At 44.0% G+C, this 25002-nt stretch overlaps 2 protein-coding genes across 11 annotated transcripts in view; one reads left to right on the top strand and one right to left on the bottom strand.

Annotated features, from left to right (window-relative positions):
* The window catches only part of LOC121281931 (serine/threonine-protein kinase 38), an 86573-nt gene extending 82757 nt beyond the window's left edge, over window positions 1-3816 (top strand). For all 4 annotated transcript variants that reach the window (XM_041195156.1, XM_041195159.1, XM_041195157.1 and 1 more), the window contains one exon: window positions 562-3816. In XM_041195156.1, the coding sequence (XP_041051090.1) occupies window positions 562-692 (131 nt within the window). In that variant the 3' untranslated portion in view covers window positions 693-3816. The remainder of the gene's footprint in view (window positions 1-561) is intronic.
* Window positions 3817-4409: 593 nt separating this feature from the next.
* Window positions 4410-25002, bottom strand: part of LOC121282158 (BTB/POZ domain-containing protein 10-like) — a 218055-nt gene continuing 197462 nt past the window's right edge. For 6 of the 7 annotated variants that reach the window (XM_041195680.1, XM_041195686.1, XM_041195684.1 and 3 more), the window contains 4 exons: window positions 17052-17172; window positions 14143-14340; window positions 11751-11861; window positions 4410-8159 (listed from right to left, as the gene is read on the bottom strand). In XM_041195680.1, coding sequence (XP_041051614.1) covers window positions 7873-8159; window positions 11751-11861; window positions 14143-14340; window positions 17052-17172 — 717 coding nt within the window. In that variant the 3' untranslated portion in view covers window positions 4410-7872. The remainder of the gene's footprint in view (window positions 8160-11750; window positions 11862-14142; window positions 14341-17051; window positions 17173-25002) is intronic. The other variant, XM_041195683.1, reaches the window with a different exon arrangement.

Genomic DNA, 25002 nt, shown 5'->3' on the forward strand with positions numbered 1-25002 from the left:
GGAAAATGTTGGTGAGTGTGGAGTACTCTCCAGTGGGTAGATTTATCTGCAGTAATAATTCCAAGTATCTCACACCATCTCCCCTGATGGGTGACCTTGCTTAGCTGCTCAAGTCAGGTTTAAAACAGTCAATACTGGGCAAGCTGACCTCTGCTGGGTTAGTGGTGCTGCAAGTACCCAAATGCGTCCACCCTCTAAAATTAACCGTGTCCAGAAATTGCCCGGCATCTGCCTAACTATATCGGCTTGATGAATTATCCCTGTTAAGTATTTACACCAAATAAACCCAGTGACAACACTGCACATGGTAATCTGTTGGAGGTCCCGAAAGGTGCAGCTGCTTTTATGTGCAGAAATGGGAGCACGTTATATGGGGTTGTGCTGTTAACTGGAGCTTGCTGTTTGGGGCTGTAGTTAATTGGGACCGGGCAGTTTTATGAAAGGAGAGGAGGGTGAATGGTGGAGCTTGCTGATTGTACAAATAAAGCAGCAATCTATTGCTCTGTTCTCAAAGCTGCCTCCTGTGTTTTATGTTGCTTCTCACATTCTCCTTCTCTCCAGTTGCAGTGAGTAACCACTCAGAGACAGACTACAAAAACAAGGACTGGGTTTTCATCAACTACACCTATAAACGATTTGAGGGACTGACCGCCCGTGGAGCCATTCCTTCCTACATGAAGTCTGGGAAGTGATGAACTTTGACCCCAGGGGCTAATGTCACTGCTTTAGTGCCTATTTTTCTTAGCAACTTGATTGGTCCGTTGGTGGAGCCTTACTGCCGAGGATAGTGACAGTTGTGAAGGACTGAGAAATTACTCAGATTTTATTCCTAATATCCAGATATCCCTTATAATCTCTCTCGCTGGGCGGCAGGTGCTGATATTAGACTCAAAGCAGCCCTGGAGCTCGGGCAGCACATGTCCGAACCAGCAGCATTGGCAGCAGAGGACTCGATGGGATTCCTGCGACACACATCTGGAGTTCCTGAGCCTCTGCCTTTCATTCACATGCACTGCCGGTCAAAGGCTGGGTGCTACTCCTGCCTGATTCTGCTGTGTCCAGTTCAGCTGCTAGTGGCTGATAGAGCAAACTTTTACCAGCAAGTGCATCCATTGTGGCTCTACATGGTGTTCCCTTCACTGCGTGCTCCCTGGTAGCTGGGGCAAGGGTATGTCACCCTCCTTTCTCCCCCCACCCACCCCACACCCCGCGCCACCCCCCCCCCATGAAAATGACAAGGGCCTGTGTAGAAAGTATTTTGCAGTGATTATCAGTGAATTTTCAGTGCTGTGTGGTTCCTGCTCATAGCGAGAGATGATGGTATTGAGGGCAGTGACGACAGATTCATGATGCATACAGTGATGTGCAGGATGCAGCCCAATGTTGAGGCAGCTGACCATTGTACGCCTGCCCAAATGCAGCTGGTTAGTGTCCATCGACCCGAATGCAGCTGGTAAGTGCACATCTGCCTGAATACAGCTGGTTAGTGTACATCTGCCTGAATGCAGCTGTACCACAGCTGAGCTGAAACTGGCAGTGCCAGCTCTCAATATTTCTGTTAATGATTGTCCACAGTCTAGCACTCTGCAAACACCAAGGTACTATTCTCATCATGTGTTTTTATCTGCATTTAGATGCATTTATTAATTGAATGGAGTTCGTAATGAGCTCTGTGCTGGATTCACCTTGATTTCTAACTATATGCAGCTTTATTATTTTATAGGGGAAGCATTTGTAATGATTCTTGTTTGTAAATACCGGTTGTGTGTTTGTGCTTGTATGGAAGATGTTGACCCTATTTGCATTGCTCTGGATGAGGGTGGGAGATAGCAGGCCTGGACCCTTGCAGGCTTGGCTGAAAATTATTATTTCCAGAGCTGAGGTCTATTATTACGTAGTGTGTGCACCAACTGCAAGGCATACAGCAAGCTGCCAGTTGGAACTGCAGTTTATACCCCAGATAATCTGTCTAGAAAATCTCTCTTCATTTTCCCCTTTATCGATTTATTTCACTTTATTTGCCCCTTTCTATCTTGCGTCATGTTGAACTTCCTGGTCCAGTATTACTGTAAAATCCAGTATATCCATCGTTAGCTTGTAGAATGCTCATGCATTTTCAGGTGCCATTTCAGTAAACACCCTGAGGGCTAAAGTGAAAGATCTGCGAAGCTATTGTTTATAGACCAGATATTATGGTAATTGCCAGCCGGTGATTAGTGTGAAATTCTGACACTGTGCCTGGCAATAAGTTGCTGTCTAGTTCTTCAGTGTTCTGATTGTTTATGCTGGGTCAGAATGAACTTCAGCTGTGCAAACAAACTTGCTGCTTCCTTATAGCTTTCCAAAGGAGTTCCACTGATGCAGACTCTAGCAAATGGCCATAGGTGGAATTTGTACATTATTCTGAGTGAAAGTGATTGTTGAATGTTATGTCAGGGCCTTAATCAGAGAGGAAGTGATACAACAAGACATTCTGTCCTCAACCTTGTTAGTGTAGCCTGTTGTCCCCCTTCAGGATGACTCCTTCCCCTGGGTGTCCCGTTGGTCAGTGTCACTGTGTGAGCTGGATATTGGCCTGGTGCTAGGTGGGGTTATTATTGCCCCTCTCCCGTTAGAGTTGGAGATTCCTGCAACGGAGTGGTGAATCCTAGTTACTGAGAGCAGTGGAGCTACAGCACTGGTCACGGTCAAGGTTTTAAGACTTGACCGTTGAGTCTTTGTAGGGATTCCCCACTTCCTGCACAATAGGGGATGTTGGTCTGGGATTAGTGAGCTGTTTATTCCCTGTAACCACATTCTAACTGTAGCAGTGATGGCCCTAGGAAGTGTTTGAGGTACATAGATGGAGTTAATACGAAGTCAACCACAGTTGTGACTGTTGCTTCAGCAACAGTTCATTGTTCAGATAGTTCATTGCCATAACTGATGAACAGCAAATTTCAAATTTGAATGCTGTTTGGGTTCTGCTATTTTGTGCCCTGTTACCCTTTGAGACTCAGATCTTCCTGTGCCATATTCTACAGCTGACTATGAAGCTGCAAAATAACAGGAGGGGCTCCTCTCAGTGACACACTGATGGAAGTCACACAAGGCATTGAGGGAAATTTCTCCCTCTTTGATATATGGGGACAAACAACTAGCCTGAGCCGCACAACCTCTCACTGGGTTTTGTACATATCATGAACACTGTTTCAGTCCCTCCCCAAACTAAAGCTGACTGTATGGTAATGGATGGGGGTCTGTGAGGGCCAGTGATCTTGTGTTTGCAAGGAGTAGCTGCTTACTGCACAGCACTGTGGTTGAACTTAGCGATGAAATTCCCTACCCTCAATCTTTAATGTGTCAGGATTGTGAGATTGAGCGTGTGTTGCCTTCCCCAAGGTCTAATAGCTTGCAAACACTGATCTAGTCTCATGTGAAAAATGGTCTGTTTGCGGAGGTGTCAGATGTGCTGTAGTCCAGGAGTGTCAGCAACACTGGACCAGCAGCAATTCTAGTCTAGGGTTAAGCAGCAATCATGCTCCAGCCTGGCCTCAGTAGCTGGGATTGGGTGGGGGGTAGGAGTGTGTGGACGAGCAGGAGTGTGTGGACAGGCCTGGCCTCTGTACCAAATGAGAGAAATGATGAGAAAGGGAAGGCAAGGGTCTGCAGCCTCCCGGTGGAGCGAGACAAGCCAGTGGGCAGGAAGACTGAGTCCAATCTGAGGAAGGACTGTGTCACGTAGGTCCTGGCGTAAGTGTTGTGTAAGTTGCAGTATTGCTTTTTACGATGGCCACTTACTTTGTTTAAAACTGTATTATAAAACCTTTTACTTAACATCACTGAGTCTGCTTGAAACTTTGTATAGAGTTTTCTGTTTCATTTGCTTACTGTGGGTGGGGAGCTGTGGGTATGGGAAATAATCCATTTCTGCATCTTAATTGCTAGTTCATTCTTTAAGAATAGAGCACAGCATATCTGGGATGGTGAAAACCGCTGTGCGCAATTCACTGCCGCCATAAAACCCGAGGAAAGCTCCAAAAAGCAATGGTTGTTCCGTGGAGGTGCTGTTTAACTGTCATCTCCCCCAAATGCAAGCTTTGTACATCAGTGACTTTGTTTGGAGATTCATCGTGGTGAGGGGGTGCTGGAGAGAAGATATGCAGCATCTGTGATGCATGTTAGATACGGAAAGGTTCAAACTCCAATCTTCCCAGAATGCATTCTAGCCCCGTCTGAGTGCGGATATCAAACATGGGCAAGTGAAGTTTATTCGTGACTCCGCAGGTCCATCAGAATAGTTTCTGTGGGCCCACACCACACCCTAAAACTGGCATTGCGTCCCAGTGTTATAACATTGTTTAATTTGTAAAATCAAACAGAGAAATTACCAGAGTCCATTGAATTTAACTTCTGCCACCCTGGCATGATTCAAGGATAATGGAGTTTATTGACTAATCACAGCTTTAAATCTGTTAATTATTTTACAAACCCTTACATAAGTGAGGAACCCCGAGTATGAAGAATTTTGGAAACTTTAGATTGAGTCACTTGTTCCTCAAGCTGCTACACTTGCATGTCATGTCTCAATTACTCCTATATTGTATCCCAAAAATTTACTTCCTGAAATCTAACCTGCATTTAAATTAAGCAATCCTAATTGTTACCATGTCTCCCTAGGCAGTCTGTAGATTGGCTACTTGCTGAAACATAGGTAGACCTTTTGTATGTTTCCCCCCACCTGTCTGCTTTTGGATTCAGTATTTACTTCAAGGGCAGATTGGTTTCCTTCTCTCCCCAGCCGAAGATGCCAGCTCTTTGTGGAGCATTCAACCATGGAAGGCATCACTGCTCTGCTTTTATCCCGTGCACAGCTGAGCCAGAGGAAAGCCTGGGTTGGTTTTTACCTTCCCTTGCCTGGGCATGTGGAGGTTGTATCTTACAGCAGAATTAACTGGCAGAGACAGCTCTCTCATCAGCCTCTATAACAGATGGTTGGGGACAGAGTAAAACAGCCATATTCAGTTGACAGAATTCAATGCAATATTTCACAGTATGAGCACAATATTGGAGATTAGGGAACTCGGTATCTCAAAAGTTGCTGTATACAGACCCTTTTGTTGTGCTGTATCGATGCCCCCACTCACTATAAATACCTCAGACCTGCACGCTGCTATTTTGTGGGAATCAGTCAGAGCACTTGGATTTGTTGCAATGTTGACCCTGTCCCAAATGTCATTTATAGGTCCTGACCCACAAACCTCTTGTTCAAATAGGAGACAGTTCAATAGGAACAAGTTATATGCAGAGAGATGTGTCCCAGATGTGGAAGAGCCAGAATCTGTGTCACCTCCAGTAGGCAATATTTTGACTAGCAGATCCTATGGCTCCCTTCAGCTGAAAAGAGATTCCAAAGGGAAAAGCTTCAAAGAAAGTTCACTTAATGGTGGCCTGGATCTGGGAGGCTGTTTCCTATCGAACTGTCTGATATGAAGGGAGTAATGATGAATTTATACCAAATATGGGTCATAATTGGGAATACTGTGTGCAGTTTCTTAACGAACATTTCTGATTTCCCAAGATGATGCCAGGGACTCGAGATACAGGGGCAGAGATTTAAGAGAATGAAAAAAAATGAAGGGTTTGGCTAGTGTGTTGGGAAAGACTATGTCCACAGTTTGTTGAGTCAGTGACTCAAATCATCAGTTCAATCATAACACTAAATTGTTGGACAAAGACCATTGTATCTTAAAGGAAATATCAAAGCAGAGAAAGATGGAGGGCTGAAAGGAGAGCAGGGGCAGTGGGATTTGTTTGGTACAGACACGGGTATGGGAGAGTGGGTGAGATAACTTTTGGACTGATACCAGGGCAATTGGAGAGAGTGAGGAATGAGATGAGTCTGGGATTGATATAGGGATATGGAGAGAGTGGGACTAATATAAGGCTATGGGGAGTGTTAGTTTATATACACCTGAGGCTGAATGGCCACTTCCAATGCTATAAAGCTCTCGCTGATTCACTTATTTCCCTGAGCATGGCCCTGCTTCCAGCTGTCAAAGCACACACCAGCAGCTAAGGACTGGACCGAGTTGGCTGCATAATGTGGAGGTTCACATCACCAGGCACAGGGCATGGCCCTGTACTTGGTTGTTTTGGGGTACATTTCCCCAGTAATTGATGCCATGATGGATATTTATGATACTGATTTCTGTGCACATTAAAGCCAGTGTAATGGCCGAGACTGCCACTGTAACTCTTAAGTCTGCACGAGAAAGGTGGAGAACATAGAGATAGGAGGAGGCCACTCAACCCCTCAAGCCTGTTCCACCATTCAATGGCTAATTCATATCTACCCCCACCCCCCACCATCTAACTGCCTTGGTTCCTTTTTTTTAAATTAAGAGCTTACTGCTTTTTGGGGAGAGAGGTTTAAACTTCTTCCTTCCTTTACATGAAGAAGTGTTCCACCGTCTTCTGAATGGTCTGCTTGGGATTTGTCCTGGGGTCCCCTACCATCGGGAAAAGTTTATCTCCTGAAAGCCTCAACTAAATCGCCTCTTAACCTTCTATATTCCAGCAAATACAAGCCTAGTTTATGTAACCTTTCCTCAATCTAATGCTTGGAGTCCTGGTGATATGCTGGGGAATCTGCACAGCACTCCTTCCAAAGCCAATACCCTCTTCCTAAGGAATGGTGCCAGAACTCTACACATGACTTCAGATGGTCTACCCAGAGTTTTGTATAGCTGTAGCAACATATCTTTCCCTTTATATTCCAGACCTCCAGTTATAAGGAAAAACTAACATTCTATTAGCTCATTGGATTATGTTTTGTACCTGACGCATTATATTATAGTGATTTATGTAGCTACACTGTTCTTAGTTTTGCACCATTTAAAAAAAAAATACTCAGCCTTGGGCTCTTTGAAAGATACTGAGCTGGGCCTGTGGCACACCCACACCCCAGAGCAAGGTAGATAATTGAGTGAACAGGAGGACAGCAGCAGATTATCTGTCCCCAGTGTCACAGGTCCTTTGCTCATTCCCTGAGATAGGCAAGAGGAGTGGAGATCACAGACAGGAGCATTCTACTGAAATAAAAGCTGGGGGGTGAGACCCTTTAGTGATGTGTGCATGTCATCCCACAGTGAGTATGCTCCAGGACTTTGAGAGTAGTTTGTACCAAGTGCAAAAGCAAATGGCCAAATGTTTCTTCCACAAGATTCCAATTTAACGTGTGACCATCCCAAAGGAAACCATCACAGGGAGGAGACTGGGTTCCAATTTTGTACTTCAAGTTGTCCCCACTATAACTGAGAAAATAAATGGATTTGAATAAGGACAGATCCACAAGTACCTACAGTACAGTGATCGGAGTCTGTAAGGAATGCAGCCACACTAAGGTCTGCCCCCCACCCCACCAAAACACTCACTAGCACCTGTGATATCAATGCAGGGAGTGATACATCCACTTTACATCATCAACTGCCTCCCATCAGAGCAAAGCCATTGAAGTTTATACAGAAATCAAGTGTCTGAGTTTGCATTTATGTAAATTTTCCCACCCCCACCCACCTGATTACTCATCTCCCATCCTACCCAAAAGTTGGGGTCCAGTGGAAGATTCAGTTCTTCTGGAGAGGCCTTCAATACTGCTGTTCACTACTCTGTGTCCCTGCAATGCAACACCAGCCTACAACATGCACACAAGGGCCAGGTGTCACACCCCAGCCATCACGTCAGCTGCTGTCATAGTGCTGTCACCAATGGACCACCATAGTCCTCATTTATTCCAGTGACAGGGTGGGCAGGGAGCACTGTTCGTCCAGCCCTGTCTTCCTGTGGCATTTGTTACATGTTATTTGTGACATCTGTGCCCCAGGGTCTCTGTCACTCTTGGGCGCTGTCACCTACAGCTTGCTCCTGTGGTGGGCCAAGGATGTCGAGCTCGTCCACCTGCGGGTGATGCGTAACGTCATGGTCCCGTGGAACATCAGCAGCAGGGGAGGCCAGGTTGGTGACAGACCTGCTCCTGACACACTGGAAGTCCACATGCCGGCTCTTCCCCTCTTCCTTTTCCCAGGACATGTGGATGAAAGGTCGCTGCACATAGTTATAGATCACCTCGTAACGGCCCCCGGGCCGCAGCTTCAGTTTCTCCTTGTAGGTCGGGTAACCTAGGCAACAGAGCACAAACACATTAACTGATCACTCATCTTTTGTGCTCTTTTTGGCATCCTACTGTGCACAAAAGAGCTACAGAGTTAGCATCTACAACTGTGTTTGCACACCTTGTATAAGCAGGGCTTCAGAATATGCAAATCTGTCCATGAACCATGGCTCAGTGGGAGCGCACTCACCTCTGAGTCAGAAGATCATGAGCTCAGGCCCCACTGGAGATTTGAGTTGATAATCCAGGCTGGCAGTGCACTGCACACTGAGGGTGTGCTGTGCTGTCAAATGTGATATCATTTTAAGATGAGTTGTTAAACTGAGGTCCATTTCAGTTTGATGTACAAGATCCCATGGGACTATTTCAGAATGAGAAAGAAAGCAGGAAACTATAGACCAGTTAGTGAGCCTAACATCTGTCATAAGGGAAATGCTAGAATCCATTATTAAGGAGTTTATAGCAGGACACTTAGAAAATCAAAATGCAACCAGGCAGAGTCAATATGTTTTTGTGAAAGGTAAATTGTGTTTGACTAATTTATTAGAGTTTTTTGAGGTGTGACAAACAATGTGGATAAAGGGGAACCTGTAGATGTGATGTACTTGGATTTCTAAAAGGCATTTGATAAGGTGCCACATCAAAGTTACTACACAAAATAAGAAGTCATGGTGTAAGGGGGAAACATATTATGATGGACAGGCGATTGGTTAGCTAACAGGAAGCAGAGAGTAGGGATAAATGGGTCATTTTCGGGTTGGCATGATGTGACTAGTGGAGTACTGCAGGGATCAGTGTTGGGACCTCAAGTATTACCAATCTTATATCAGTGACTTGCATGAAGGCACCAAATATATGGTAGCTAAATTTGCTGATGACATCAAACTAGATAGGAAAGTAAGTTGTCAAGAGGACATAAAGAGTCTACAAAAGGATATAGACAGGTTAAGTGAGTGGGAAAAAATTTGGCAGGTTGGGCCTGTAACCATAGGAGTTTAGAAGAATGAGAGGTGATCTTACTGAAACATATAAGATCCAGAGGGGTCTTGACTGGAGGATGGTTCCGCTTGTAGGGGAGACTAGAATTAAGGGACACAGTTTAAAAATAAGTCTCCCATTTCGGACAGAAATGAGAAATTATTTCTCTGATGGTTCTTAGCCTGTGGAATTCTCTTCCCCAGTGAGCAGTGGAGGCAAAGTCATTGAATATATTCAAGGCTGAGATAAAAGCAAAATACTGCATATGCTGGAAATCTAGAACAAAAACAAAAATACCTGGAAAAACTCAGCAGGTCTGACAGCATCTGCGGAGAGAGATACAGTTGACGTTTCGAGTCCGTATGACCCTTCATCAGAACTAAGACATATAGAAATGAGATATATAAAACATATATATATATATTGCCTCATTTCTATATCTCATTTCTATATGTCTTAGTTCTGATGAAGGGTCATACAGACTCGAAACGTCAACTGTATCCCTCTTCGCAGATGCTGTCAGACTTGTTGAGTTTTTCCAGGTATTTTTGTTTTTATTCAAAGCTGAGTTTGACCCAGCGACAGTGAAGGAACGGCGATATATTTCCAAGTCAGGATGGTGAGTGACTTGGAGGGGAACTTCCAGGTGGTGGTGTTCCCATCTACCTGCTGCATCTAGATGGTAGTGGTCACAGGTTTGGAAAATGATGTCGAAGGAGCCTTGGTGAGTTACTGTGGTACATTTTTTTTTATTTGTTCATGGGATGTGGGCATCACTGGCTGGGCCAACATTTGTTGTCCATCCCTAAATGCCCTTGTTCAGACGGCATTTGAGAGGCAACCACATTGCTGTGGGTCTGGAGTTATATGTAGGCCAGACCAGGTAAGGACAGCAGATTTCCTTCCCTAAAGGCATTAGTGAACCAAATTGTGGGTTTTTACCATAATTGACAATGGTTCCATGGTCATCATTATACTTTTAATTCCAGATTTTTATTGAATTCAAATTCTACCATCTGCCGTGGTGGGATTCAAACCTGGGTCCCCAGAGCATTACCCTGGGTCTCTGGAATACCAGCCCAGTGGCAATACCACTATGTTACCACCTCTTCTTTAGAGGGTACACACTGTGCATTGGTGGTGGAGGGAGTGAATGTTTATGGATGGAGTGCCAATCAAGTGGGCTGCTTTGTCCTGGATGCTGTCAAGCTTCTTGAGTGCTGTTGGAGCTGTACGCATCCAGACAAGTGGAGAGTATCCATCACACGCCTGACTTTTGTCTTGTAGATGGTGGACAGCCTTTGGGGAGACGGGGTGAGTTACTTGCCACAGAATTCCCAGCCTCTGACATTCTCTTGTAGCCACAGTATTTATATGGCTAGTCCAGTTCAGTTTTTGGTTAATGGTAATCTCCAGGATGTTGATAACCAGCCATATGTATACTGTGGCTATAAGATGTAAGGCATTCAGCCCCTCGAGCCTGTTACTCATTCAATGAGATCCTAGTCAATCTGTACCTCAACTTGATTTACTTGCCTTTGCTCCACATCCCTCGATTCCCTTACCCAATAAACAGTTATCAATTGCTGCCTTAAAAATTTCTACTGACCCCAGCATCCTCACCCTTTTGAAGGGAGAGCTTCAGATATCTACTATCCTTCAGGTGAAGAAAGGCTTCCTGATTTTATACCTGACAGGCCTCATTCTAATTTGAAGATTCTGCCCCCCCTTCTCTGGATTCCCTTACCAAAGAAAATAGTTTCTCTCCATCTACCTTATTGAATCCTTTAGTCATCTTAAAACACTTCATTCAGATCATCCCTTAACCTTCGATATTCATGGTGATGCAAGACCTGTTTACACACTTGTCCTCCTAATCCTATTATCTCTGGTATCATTCTGGGGAATTTGGGTTGCACCCTCTCCAAGGTCAATATATCCTTTCTGAGATGCAGTGCCCAGAATAGAACATAATATTCAAAATGCTCCCATCCATGCAACTTACTGTAACTCCTAATTTAGTGTTATTTTTAAACTTGGATACAGAATTCTCTATTCCTCCATCCTAGCTATGAATAAAAACAGTGAAACGTGAAGCCCCAGTACAGTTCCTTGGGAAGGCTACTTGTCACATCCCTCCATCAGAGTACCGACCCTTTATTCCTACTCACTGACTCCCATCCCAACCAAATACTGATCTATGACACAAGGTTACCTCCAATTCCATGCACTTTCCTTTTACTAATTATCTCAGATCTTGTCTAAAATGACACAAAGTTCATATGAAGTACACCCATAGGCACAGACCTTTCCACCTCCTCAAATAATTTAACTTGATGATTTGCCAGATATGACCAACCCTTGATCAGCTGATACTTGTTCAATTGTCAGTCACTGTTGTCCCTGCTGACAATCCCCACTACTGATGTTAAACAGACAAACCTGTAGTTCGTCATTTCTCCTTCCCTTGATTCTCAAGTAAGCAAAATCTGCAATTCTGCAATTCAAAGGCACACTCCTTGAATTAGGAGAGTTTTGGGAAATGATGACTAACACACATCTGTCCACACTGTGCTGTGACTGCAAGCTAAGAAGTAAAGACCAGTGCTGTCCTGCTCACCTTCAATTCCAATACGGATATTCTTTAGCCCTCGGTCCTTCAACACCAGCTTAGCGACCTCCCGGTTCTCAATGTACTTGAAGAACCTGTACAGTTTGGTACTATAAATAACTGAAACACAAGACATTGGTTAAAAATCCCATACCTCCTGTCACTTCTTCCTGCCTGCCTAGTTTCCCGTGCATTGCTCTGCATTCCCCCAGTGTGGGAGATTCATTGTCAGACCTGCAGTTGGGTAGGTCACTGGGAAGGGCAGAGGTGGGTGTTAAGGGAATGAGATGGAAGTGAGAATGACAGACAGCCCAGTTCCTGCACATACTGGCAAATAAACAGGCCTTGTTTCTCATGCCCAGCCAGTCATCTCCCTTGCTGACAATCTGGGTAAATGTGTCTCCCGCTCCAGCAATGCCTCAATTTTAAAATTCCCATCCTTGTTCTTGAATCCCTCCATGGCCTCATCCCCTTCCTATCTCTATAACCCAGCCAACCCCACAATCATCTGAGATTATTTTTGCTCATCAAATTCAAATCAGCATCTCTGATTTTAATCGCCCCACTGTTGGTGGCTATGCCTGTGAAATTCCCTCGCTGAATCTGTCTGCTTCTCGAGGTCACTTACCTCCTTTAAGAGCTCTGCCCTAATATCTTCCTATGTGTCTCGCTGTCAGATTTTGTTTGATAATTGCTCTGGTGAAACACTTTGGGACATTTTACTGCATTAAAGGTGAAGCAAAATGCAAGTGATTTTTGATTCAGGGTTCAGTCACTGGTCTGCAGAGCTAGCTGGTCACCTTGGGCCACTGCGCAGCAACATAATTAACCTCATTGTCCCTGGGCCAAAGTACAGGGAAATGGAAACCAATCAGGGAAATCTGACTGAATTCCAGTGATCTGTCATTAGAGGGCCAGTTAGCCTGGCTACCTGCTCCTTATCACGATCTATGTCATCTCTGCCGGAAAGTGAACCCATGGGTGAGGATTCGATTTTATAGCCACCATGGCTATTAGTCACTGAGACTCCCTGTTGGCATCCAGAGAACTGTATCCCAGTCAATCAGCACCTTCAGGAGAGGAGACAGAAAACAGAACTAATCTAACTAAACTTATAGAACGAATGTGGAAGTGGCAAATGAAATCCAATATAGATAAATGTGAGGTGCATTTTGATAGGAGCAATGAGGAGGCAACTCACCGAGGCTCCTTAGCACCTTTCAAACCCACGACCATTACCATCTAGAAGGACGAGGGCAGCAGATAGATGGGAACATCACCACCTGGAAGTTTCCCTCCAAATCACTCATCATCCTGACTTGGAAATATATCACTGTTCCTCCACTGTTGCTGGGTCAAAATCCTGGAACTCCTTCCCTAACAGCACTGTGGATGTACCTACACCACATGGACTACAGTGGTTCAAGAAGGCAGCTCACCACCACCTACTTCTCAAGGGCAATTAGGGATGGGCACTAAATGCTGGCCCAGCCATTGATGACCACATCCCATGAGCGAATTAAAAAAACATTCCTTGGCAATTAAAAGTAAATAGGTTAAGGAGCAAAAGGATCTAGGATTGACAGGTTACTAAAAGTAGCAATTCAGGTTAATAAGGTGATAAAAATGCAAAGTCCTGATGTTGATTACTGGAGGAATGGACTTAAAATAGCTCCAAAGTTATACTTGTGTCAAACCTAGTTGGACACTTGGAGCGCTGTACAAAATTCTGGTCTCTCTCTCAGAAGGAGTTAGAAGCAGTGGAGAAGGTGTAAAGAAGATTTATGAGAATGATATCATAACTGAGAAGGTACAACTATCAGGAAATACTGAACAGGCTGGGGTTATTCTCCAGAGAAGGGAAGACTGAAGAGCGACCTGTTGGAGGATGTTAAGATGCTGAAAGGGTTTGATAAGATAAACATAGAGAAAATGGCTCCACTTGTGGGGAGAGCAAAACCGGGAGCCATAAATATAACAATAAACCCAACAGGAAATTCAGGAGAAACTTTTTTGATTAGAACATGGAACTTGCTGTTAAAAGGAGATGGTGAGGCAAATAGCATGGATGCATTTTAGGTGAAGTTAGATAAGTACCCAAGCGAGAAAGGAATAGAAGGATATGTTGATAGGGTGAAATTAAGAAGGTGGGGGGGAGGGGGGCTTGCAGCATAAATGCCAACATGGACCAGTTGGGTGGATTGTTCTGTTTCTAAACTGTAAACTCATTCTATGATTTTCAGAAGTTAAATTCATCCAGATAAATTGCCCACTGTTTCTAATTGACTCATGCACCGAGTAAGACACGCACTGAGTAACCCACGCACCGAGTAAGACACGCACCGAGTATCATGCAGTCAAGGGAAATCCCTTGAAACGCTCAGCTATACTCAGTTCTTACTTTGAGAATATTCCTCCCCCATTTGGGGCGGATGCTGTTCATCCCAGTCCACCGTGTCTTCATGTGCCAGTACCACGACATGGCACTCCCGTTCACCCTTCCGTGCGTTGGACACCATCAGGGGCAACACCAGTTCCTCCAGGTTCCTCTCAAACTGCCTCCGTGCCCCATTGTTTGATAACTCATGTAACAGAGCACCTGGAAGAGACGTCAGAGGAGTAAACACTGAGAATGCAGCAGTGAGCAGACACCTAGACCATGTTATGCACTGTCAATCTATTAAAAGTATTTCCAAAAGGTGTTTGACATGGTGCCTCATCAAAGTTACTGCACAAAATAAGAGCTCATGGTGTAGGGGTAACAAATCAGCATTGGATAGCAAATTGATTAGCTAACAGGAAAAAGAGCAGGCATAAGTGGGTCATTTTTGGGTTGATAAGCAGTAACTAGAGTGCCACACGGATCAGTGCTGGGGCCACAACTCTTTACAATCTATATAAATGACTTGAATGAAAGTACTGAATGTAAGGTTGCTAAATTTGCTGATGACACGAAGATAGGTAGGACAGTAAGTTGTGAGGGAGACACAAGGAATTTGCAAAGGGATATAGACAGGTTAAGTGAGTGGGCAAAAATTTGGCAGATGGAATATAATATGGGAAAATGTGAACTTGTCCACTATGGCAGGAAGAATAGAAACGCAGCATATTATTTGAATGGAGAGAGATTGCAGAACCCGATGGTACAGAGGTATCTGGGTGACCTGGTACATGAATCACAAAAAGTTAGTATGCAGTTACAGCAAGTGATTAGGAAGGCAAATGGAATGTTGGTGTTTATTGCGAGGGGAATGGAAGATAAAAGTAGGGGTGTTTTACTGCAGCTGTACAGGAGCTTGGTGAGACCACATCTGGAGTATTGTGTACAGTTTTGGTCTCCTTATTTAAGAAAGGATATAAATGCATTAGAAGCAGTTCAGAGAATGTTCATTCAACTGATTCCTGGGATGGGAGGATTATTTTATGAGGAAAGGTTGGACAGGCTGAGCCTGTACTCATTGGAGTTTAGAAGAATGAGAGATGATCTTATTGAAACATGTAGGATCCTGAGGGGTCTTGACAGGGTAGATGCTAAAAGGATATTTCCACTTAAGGGAGAGACTAGAACAAGGAGACACAGTTTAAAAATAAGCAATCTCCCATTTAAAACAGATGAGAATTTTTTTCTCTCAGAGGGTTGTTAGTCTGTGGAATTCTCTTCCCCAGAGAGCAGGGGAAGCAGAGTCATTGAATACTTTTAAGGTTGAGTTGGTTAGATTCTTGATTGACAAGGGGTCAACAGGTATAAGGGGCTAGACAGGAAAGTAAACTTGAGACCACAATCAACAAAGCCATTATCTTATCAAATGGCAGAGCAGGCTCAAGGGGCCGAATGGCCTACTCCTGCTCCTAATTCATAAGTTTGTATGTATGTATGTGCTTATATAGGTACACATACATACATGAATCACAAGTACCAGAAAACCTGAAGCTTCTTAGAAACAACCTTCCCAAACCCATGACCTCTACTCCCAGAAGGACAAGAGCTGAAGATGGATAGGAACACCACCACCTGTAAGTTCCCCTTGAAGCCACACACCATCCCTGGGGGGTGGGGGGGGTGGGGGGGGGGGGGGGGGGCGAGGTCTGGGGGCCCAAGTTTGGAGGCGGGAGGTCTGAGGTCGGGGGTGGGGTTGGTATCCAAGGTGGGAGGGGTGGTGGGCGGTGGGGGCTCCAAGGTTGGGGAGCGGGGTGTCCGAGATGGGGGGGGGGGGGGGCATGTTGGAGGTCAGGGGTGCTCCGAGGTGGTTGGGGGTTCCAAGTTTGGGAAGGGGGTCCGAGTTGAGGGGTAGTTTGGGGGTCAGAGGTCGGGGGTGTCAGAGGTTGGGGGGGATCTGGGGTGGGGGCGAGTGGGGGAGTCCCGTGGGGGCAGCGGAGGTGGTTCAGGGGTGTGGGAGAGTCCCGTGGGGTCAGCCTGGGTCTGCAAAATAGTTACTCAGGTATTAGAAGAGGTTTTAATTCTAACTTTTCCTGGGTGACTATTAGTATAACCCGGGAGGAACCATCCGAAGTTTGCAACTTAAATCCCATTTTTGGATGGTCCCCAGGGCAATTGTCCAGAGGAAGTTTGCACTTCTGGGCAATTGCCATGCAAACCCTTTCCTGGCCACTTCCCAGAGGGACTCCCCAGCGCATCTTTGGGGTACCTCCCAAATCCGATGCTGGCGAGTGTGGAAGTTACGGGCCAATATCACCGTTCCTTCACTGTCACTGGGTCAAAATTTTGGAATCCCTTACCTAATAGCACGGTGGTTGTACCTACATCACATGGACTGCAGCTCACAAGGGTAACTAAGGAGGGGCAATAAACGCTGGCTTTACAGCAACATCACTATCTCACAAGCAAATTTTAAAAAACTTAAAGCCGATCTAGAAGTTGCACTGGTGACTTACAGATGATAGTTTGCTGCCCAGTAACCATGATGATGTATATATCACACTCTCAAGTTTACAGGTGGGAAACCCCTGCCTGAGATGTGAACAGGCAACAGATTTTATGATGTTGAGACTTGTTCTAATGAACTGAAATTGGAAATCTAGACTCGCACGTGCTTTAGTCAGTCCTTTAAAGCTGCATTAATATATCTGAAGATTCATGTTCCCTACCCAGAACAAGGTTGGCATTGTAATAAAGCTGCCACATGTTGTACAAAAGCCTGGTACAAGTTGGAAGCCTCACTTTCTTGTAACACACTCAGATCTTCCCTGATATGGTTATGCAGCACCTGGACTGCAACAAGCACACACGACCCCTAATGTTGAACTGTCCCGTGTTAAAGAACCAGAAACAATCCCAGACGGCGGCCTTACTGAGGTCTCGGCAGCGGATTGTATTGTGATTGAAGTTGATGCACAGATAGTCGCATGCATCCCTGAGTTCTTGGACTGAAATTCCGTCAGGACACTGAATGATTCCGGTGGTGTAGTAATCCTGGAATGACACAAGATCAGTCAGAAAACATTACCGATATTGATGAGTTCAATGAGCATGATTTGATTAAAATCTATCCCGTTCAGCGATGGTAATGCTGTTGAATATTAAGGGGAGATAGTTAGATTCTCACTTGTTGGAGACAGTCATTGTCTGGCACTTGTGTGGCACAAATGTAACTTGCCACTTATCGTCCCCTGCCTGAATGTTGTCCAGGATTTGATGTATGCAAGGACTGACTATTTCATTATATGAGGAGCTGGGAAGGGATCTGAATACCGTGCAATTGTCAGCAAACATCCCCACTTCTCACAGAATCATAGAAATTTACAGTACGGAAGAAGGCCATTCAGCCCATTATGTCTACACCAGCTGACAAGTGGCCATCCAGCTTAATCCTACTTTCTGGCTCTGGTCCATAGCCTTGTGGATTACAGCATATCCAAGAAATGTTTTAACGTTCTGAAGGTTTCTGCTGCTACCTCCCTTTCAGACAGTGAGCAGCAGATCCCCACCACCCCTCTGGGTTTGTATCTTCACACTTTTTTTATTCCTTTGGAAAATAGTTGAAAAAATAGCTTTACCCCTTCGGGGAAGGTTGGAAGGATGAGCAGATTGATTATCAACTTGTTTGAACCACATCATTAACAATGTGGCCAACAAGCCCTGGAGTGAGACTTAAACCCAGACCTGCTGGCTCAGAGACAGGGGCGTTACCCACTGAGACATAAGACCTCCACCCTCTGGGTCAAAATATTGCCTCTCTAAATCTCCTATCTCTTACCTTAATTCTCTGCCCCCTGGTTATGGACCCTTCAACCGAAGTGAACATGGTTCCCTCTACCCATTCTATTGAGACCCCTCTTAATTCTATACACTTCAATTAGCTCTCCTCTCAGCCTCCTCTGTTCCAAAGAAAACAATCCCAGCCTAACCAATCTTTCCTCATAACTCAAATTCTCCAGTCCAGACACATTCTTGTAAACCTTCACTGTATCCTCTCCAGTACAGTCACATCTTTCCTATCATGAAATGACTAGAACAGAATTAAATAGTCCAGCTATGGCCTAACTAATGTTTTATACAGTTCCAGCATAACCTTCCGGCTCTTATATTCTATCCCTCGGCTCATAAAGGCGAATATCTCAGGTGCCTTCCTGCTCATCTTATCTATCTGTTCAGCCACTTTCAGGGATCTGTGGACATGCACTCCCTATATCTCTCAGTATCCAAAAATTTATTGTGTAATCCCTTGCCTTGTTAGCCTTCCCCAAATGCATTACCTCACACTTTTCCAGATTGAACTCCATCTGCCACTACTCCACTCACCTGACTAGTCCATTGGTACCTGCTTGTAGTCTACAGCTTTCTTCTTCATTATCAACCACAGCCAACTGGGTTTGTAACCCAAAGATCAAGAGTTCAAATCTCACAATGACAAACTATGAAACAATGTAACTTCATCTGAGTAGGAACAGATGGAAACATGTTATTATAGTTTAAGGGGAGGCGGTGACATAGTGGTATTGTCACCGGACTAGTATTCCAAAGACCCATGGCAATTCTCTGGGGACAAGGTTTCGAATCCCACCAAGGCAGCTGATGAAATTTGAATTCAATTACTTCAAAATTAACTTCATAAGCTTGGCCTAAATAGCCAAGTGGTTATGGTACTGGGTTTGTAACCCCAAGATCAAGAGTTCAAATCTCACAATGGCAAACTATGAAACAATGTAACTTCATCTGAAACAGATGGAAACAGGTTTACTCAAAAGAGTATCAACCACAGCCAATTTTTGTATTGTCTGCAAACTTCTTAATCATACTCCATAAATTCAATTCCAAATCATTGATATATACCACAAAAAGCAAGGGACCTAATACTGAGCCCTGTGGAACTCCACTGGAAACAGCCTTCCAGTCTCAAAAAGCACCCTTCGATCATTAGCCTTTGCTTAGAACATAAGAAATAGGAACAGGAGTAGACCATTTGGCCCCTCAAGCTTGCTCCACCATTCAATAAGATCATGGCTGATCTGCTTGTGTTTCGAGTTCCACATTCCCATCTAACCCCAATAACGTTTGATTCCCTTGCCTAACAAGAATCTATCTACCTCTGTCTTAAAAATATTCAATGACCCCCACCTCTACCACCTTGTCAGGCAGAGAATTGCAAAGTCGCACAACCCTCTGAGAGAAAAAATTTCTCCTCATCTCTGTCCTAAAAGAGTGACCCCTAATTTTAAAACAGTGCCCCCTAGTTCTGGACTCACCCACAAGAGGAAACATCCTTTCAACATCTACCTTGTCAAGGCCGTTCAGGTTCTTATATACTTCAATCAAATCACCCCTCACTCTTCTAAACTCTAGAAACAAGCCCAGTCTGTCCAGCCTTTCCTCATAAGACAACCCACTCATTCCAGGTATCAATCTAGTAAACCTCCTTTGAACCACCTCCAAAGCATTTACATCCTTAAATAAGGAGGCCAAAACTGCACATAGTATTCGAGATGCAGTCTCACCAATGCCCTATATAACTGAAGCATAACATCCTTACTTTTATGTTCCTCCCGTAATAAAGGATAGCATTCCATTAGTCTTCTTAATTACTTGCTATACCTGCATATTAACTTTGTGACTCATGGACTAGAACACCTGGATCCCTCTGCACCTCAGAATTCTGCAGCCGTTCTCCATTTAAGTAATACTCTGCTTTTTTGTTCTTCCTGCCAAAGTGAACAACTTCACATATTCCCACATTCCATTTGCCAGATCTTTACCCACTTACTTATCCATATCCCTCTGCAACCTCCTCATGCCCTCTTTACAACATACTTTCCCACCTATCTTTGTGTCATCTGCAAATTTAACTATCATGTCTTCACTCCTCTCATCTAAGTAATTGATGTAAATTGTAAAAAGTTGAAGCCCGAGTACAGACTGCTTCTTAGCCAATTTTGGATTCAGTTTGCCACTTTGCCTAATTGGATCCCATGGGCTTTTACTTTCATGACCAGTCTGCCATGTGGGAGTTTATAAAAACGCTTGCTAAGATTGCTAAAAGACTATATCAAATGCACAACCCTTATTGTTCCTAACAAATCCTTTGTGACTGTCTTTGATTAGTCTGTGTCTTTCTAGATTTATCTTGTCCTTCAGAAGTTTTCTGATAATATTCCCACCATCGAGCTTAAGACTGACTGACCTGTAATTAGTTAGAATATCCCTTTTACCCTTTTAAAACAATAGTGTAACTTCTGACCTTATGATGGAGGGAAGGTCATTGATGAAGCAGCTGAAGTTGGTTGGACCTAGGCACTACCCTGAGGAACTCCTGCGGTGATGTCCTGGAACTGAGATGATTGTTCTCCAACAACCACAACCATATTCCTTTGTACTAGGTATAGAGAGTTTTCCCTCTGGTTCCTATTGACTCCAGTTTTGCTTGGGCTCCTTGATGCCACACTTGGCATCAAATACTGTCTTGATGTCAAGGGCAGTCACTCTCACCTCACCTCGGGAGTTCAGCTTTTTGTCCATGTTTGAACCAAGGTTGTAATGAGGTCAGGAGCTGAGTGACCCTGCGGAACACAAACTGGGCGTCAGTAAGCAGGTTATTGCTGAGCAATTGCCGCTTAATAGCACTGTCAACAACACCTTCCATCACTTTGCTGATGATCGAGAGTAGACTGATGGGATGGTAATTGGCCGGGTTGGATTTGTTCTGTTTTTTGTGTACAGGACATTCCTGGGCAATTTTCCACATTGTCAGGCAGATGCCAGTGTTGTATCTGCACTGGAACAGCTTGGATAGGGACACAGCAAGTTCTGGAGCACAAGTCTTCAGTGATATTGCTGGAATATTGCCAGGGCCCATAGCTTTTGCAGTATCCAGTGCCTTCAGCCGTTTTTTGATATCACGCAGAGTGAATCGAATTGGCTGAAGACTGGCATCTGTGATGCTGGGGACCTCTGGAGGAGACCGAGATGGATCATCCACTCGGTTCTTCTGGCTGAAGATGGCTGCAAATACTTCAGCCCCCCATTTTGCACTGATGTACTGGGCTCCCCTGTCATTGAGGATGATGATGTTTAGGGAGCCTCCTCCTCCCCTTAGTTGTCAACAGTCAACCGACATTCACGATTGGATGTGGCAGGAGTGCCGATCTTAATCTTATGTTAGTTGTGGGATTTATTTGCTCTATCTATAGTGTGCTGCCTCCGCTGTTTAACACGTCATGCTCCTGACATGCTCTCCTACACTTGTGATTGAACCTGGATTGGCCCCTGACTTGATGGTAATAATACAGTGAGGAATAGGCTGGGCCATGAGGTTACATATTGTGGTGGAAAACAATTCTGCTGCTGCTGATGGCCCGCAGTGCCTCGTGAATGCCCAGGGTTGAGCGGCTAGCTCTGATCTGAATCTATCCCATTGAGCAGAGTGCGTGTGCCACACAACACAATGGAGAAATTTTCAGTGTGAAGATAGGACTTTGTCTCCACAAGGATGACGTGGTAGTCACTCCTACCAACACTGCTTGAAGTGCTGCACCTGTGGTGGGTACAGTGGTGGGGAAGAGGTCGAGTAAGTCCTCACGTCGATTGTCTCATCACCTGCTACGATTGCAGTCTGGCAGCTATGTCCTTCAGAATATGGCTAGTTGTGATGTTATCGAGCCACCCTCCAATTGGTGTTGATCATGGAAGAGCACTGGTTCGTCAGCTTGGGGTGAGGCAGTGGGTGATAATCAGGAGGGTTCATTGCCCATGTTTGACCAGATGCATGAGACTTCATGGGGTTGAGATTCAATGTTGAGGACTCCCAAGGCCACTCCCTCCTGCCTGATTATTACTGGGCTGCCACTTTGGTCTTGCCTGCCACTGAGACAGGACATACCCAGGGATTGTGATGAAGGAATGTACGACATTCACCACAGAACTGCATGATTTTATAATTTTGTTTCATTATAGTTACAGCACTGATTTGTTTTGATCAATAATTGTAGCATAGGCCAGGATTTTCCAATCATCGGGCGGGAGCAGGTGGGGGCGGTTGGGGAGCTGACCGCCGCCGCCGTGATTGGCTCCGCACTACAATGTCACGCAGGCGAGCCAATTAAGGCCCACCCTGCGTGGATCACGAGCTGTGTGCGGGTCGGGGGGAGAGTTGGGTCTAGCACACATGTGTGCGAAAGAGCACTTCAATCTCCCTGATGCATGGAGCTGCCTCAGGGAGATTGAAGCACTTTTCAAAAAAATAGATAAGGACATTAAAATTTAATGAAACATGTCCCCTCATGCGACTGTAGCACATGAGATGGGACATGTTTTTATTTTTCAAAGAAAGTTTTTATTTAATTAGTATTTGCTTTTGGAAATGTCATCCCGCTCGTGGATGATTTTTCCTAAAAAATGTAAAGGCTGCTTGGCCGTTTCACCTGCCCACCAGTCGGTTGGTTGGACAGGCAGCGTAAATTCATGTTATCAGGTTAATGGGCCTATCAATTATCGGCAGGCATGCAGCCAACTCCAGCGCGTGCCTGCTGAATGAAACATCGCGTGAGTTCACAATGACGTCAGGACGCACAACCAATGTCATCACGTGTCATTTTATGTTCCAGCGTGTCGGGCACGCCCCCACTTGCCAAATGTAAAATTCTGCCCATTGCCTTTTACACATAGTGTCAGTCAGAATTAAGTCTTCATTGTCCATCTTTTCAATTAATTTTAATTTGGAACCATGGTATATCTAAGTTTCATAAAGTAGTTGTGTTGTTACAACTTTAGTATGGTTCTGTCTTTATCATTACCAATTTAGAATTAGTTGTTAGTAGTATTTGATTTTCTGTATTGGATAAGTGAGAATATGTGTCATTTCTATCTTCACTTTTAATTCACAAATATTCAACTGTAATACATAAAATGATGATAAGGTATGAGGCAAACATTGTTTTATAGACTCATTTTCAGTCTGCTTGTAGATAGGCTCCAATGCTCGATGAAATTTGGCATTGGCTGAAAGATATGATTCTGAAATAATGACTAATCAGGCTGTTGTTTGATGAATTTATAGGACAGCACTCCCAATTTTGGCACAAAATCCACAGATTTTCATGAGGAGAACGTTGTATGGTTGGTTGGCAGGGTCTGGTGCCAGGTCAATGCTGGATGGTCTCTCTGATTTTATACTTAGTGCACTCTTTTGTATTGGTTTAATACATACTGCTAGGACATTTCAGACAGCAGCTATGAGCTAACTGCATTGCCCTTGCCTGAAGCCACATCTAGACCAGAACAGGATAGAAGGGAAGATCTCCTCCTAAAATGACACATGGACTTTTAATGACATTCTGGTAGTTAAATTAATGATTAACGATACACACACTTATATAGCGATACATTTAACAACACCCGCACTGATACGGTGATATACATTAATAGTGATACACACTAATAGAGCGATACACATTAATGACTCACACTAATACAGCGGTACACATTAGCTGAACACACTGATACAGTGATACATATTAGTAACACACTGATACAGTGATGCACATTAACAACACGCTCTCTGATACAGTGATACACATTAACAACACATTCTGATACAGTGATACACATCAACAACACACATTAATACAGCAATACACATTAACAACACACAGGCTGATACAGTGAAACACATTAACAATACACATTAACAATACACACACACATTCATACAGCAATACACATTAATGATATACACACAGATACAGCAATACACATTAACAACACACACGCTGATATGGTGATACATATTAAAAACATACACTGATACAGCGATACACATTAACGACACTTACACTGGTACAGTGATACACATTAACGACACACACACTGATATAGCGATACACATTAATGACACGCTGATACAATACACATTAGCGATGCACACACTGATACAGCGATACATATTAACAACACACACACTGATACAGTGATACACATTAATGATATTCACACATTATTAAAGCAATACACATTAGCAACACACTTACTGATATAGCGATACACATTAACGCTAAACACACACTGATATAGCGATACACATTAACGACACAGAGATACAGCGATACACATCAACAATATACACACGCTGATACAGCTATACACATTAACGTTTTCACACACTCATACAGCGATACACATTAATGATACACACAGATACAGCTATACCCATTAACAATACACCTACTGATACAGCGATGCACATTAATGATACACACACTGACACATCGATACACATTAATGACATGCACTGATGCAATGATACACATTAACGACACACACAGTTACAGTGATACACATTAATGATACACATTGATACAGCGATAAACATTAATGACACACACTGGTACAGCGATACATATTAACGGCAACACATTGATGCAGCTATACACATTAACAACACACACACTGATACAGCGATCATATTAACGATACACAGGCTGATACAGTGATAGACATTAACGGGACACACACTGATACAGTGATACACATTAACAACACACACTGATACAAATGATACACATTAACAATACTAGTTTCTTATTCCTGATTTCTCTAACTGAAGTTAAATTTTCCAGCTATGGTGGGATTTGAACTCATGTCTCAAGGTCATTAGTGCAGGTAGGTGGATTACTAACCCGGTAACATAACAACCTATCAAGGTAGATAATGTCAAAGGATAAGCTGAAGAATCACTCTCACACTAAGAATTAGAACAATGTGTAACTCTCCTTCAGTCTCTACCACGCTCCAAGTGTAATGCTCCCTCAGTCT

This window comes from Carcharodon carcharias, chromosome 9, assembly GCF_017639515.1.
Source record: "Carcharodon carcharias isolate sCarCar2 chromosome 9, sCarCar2.pri, whole genome shotgun sequence".
Classification (NCBI taxonomy): Eukaryota; Metazoa; Chordata; class Chondrichthyes; order Lamniformes; family Lamnidae; genus Carcharodon; species Carcharodon carcharias.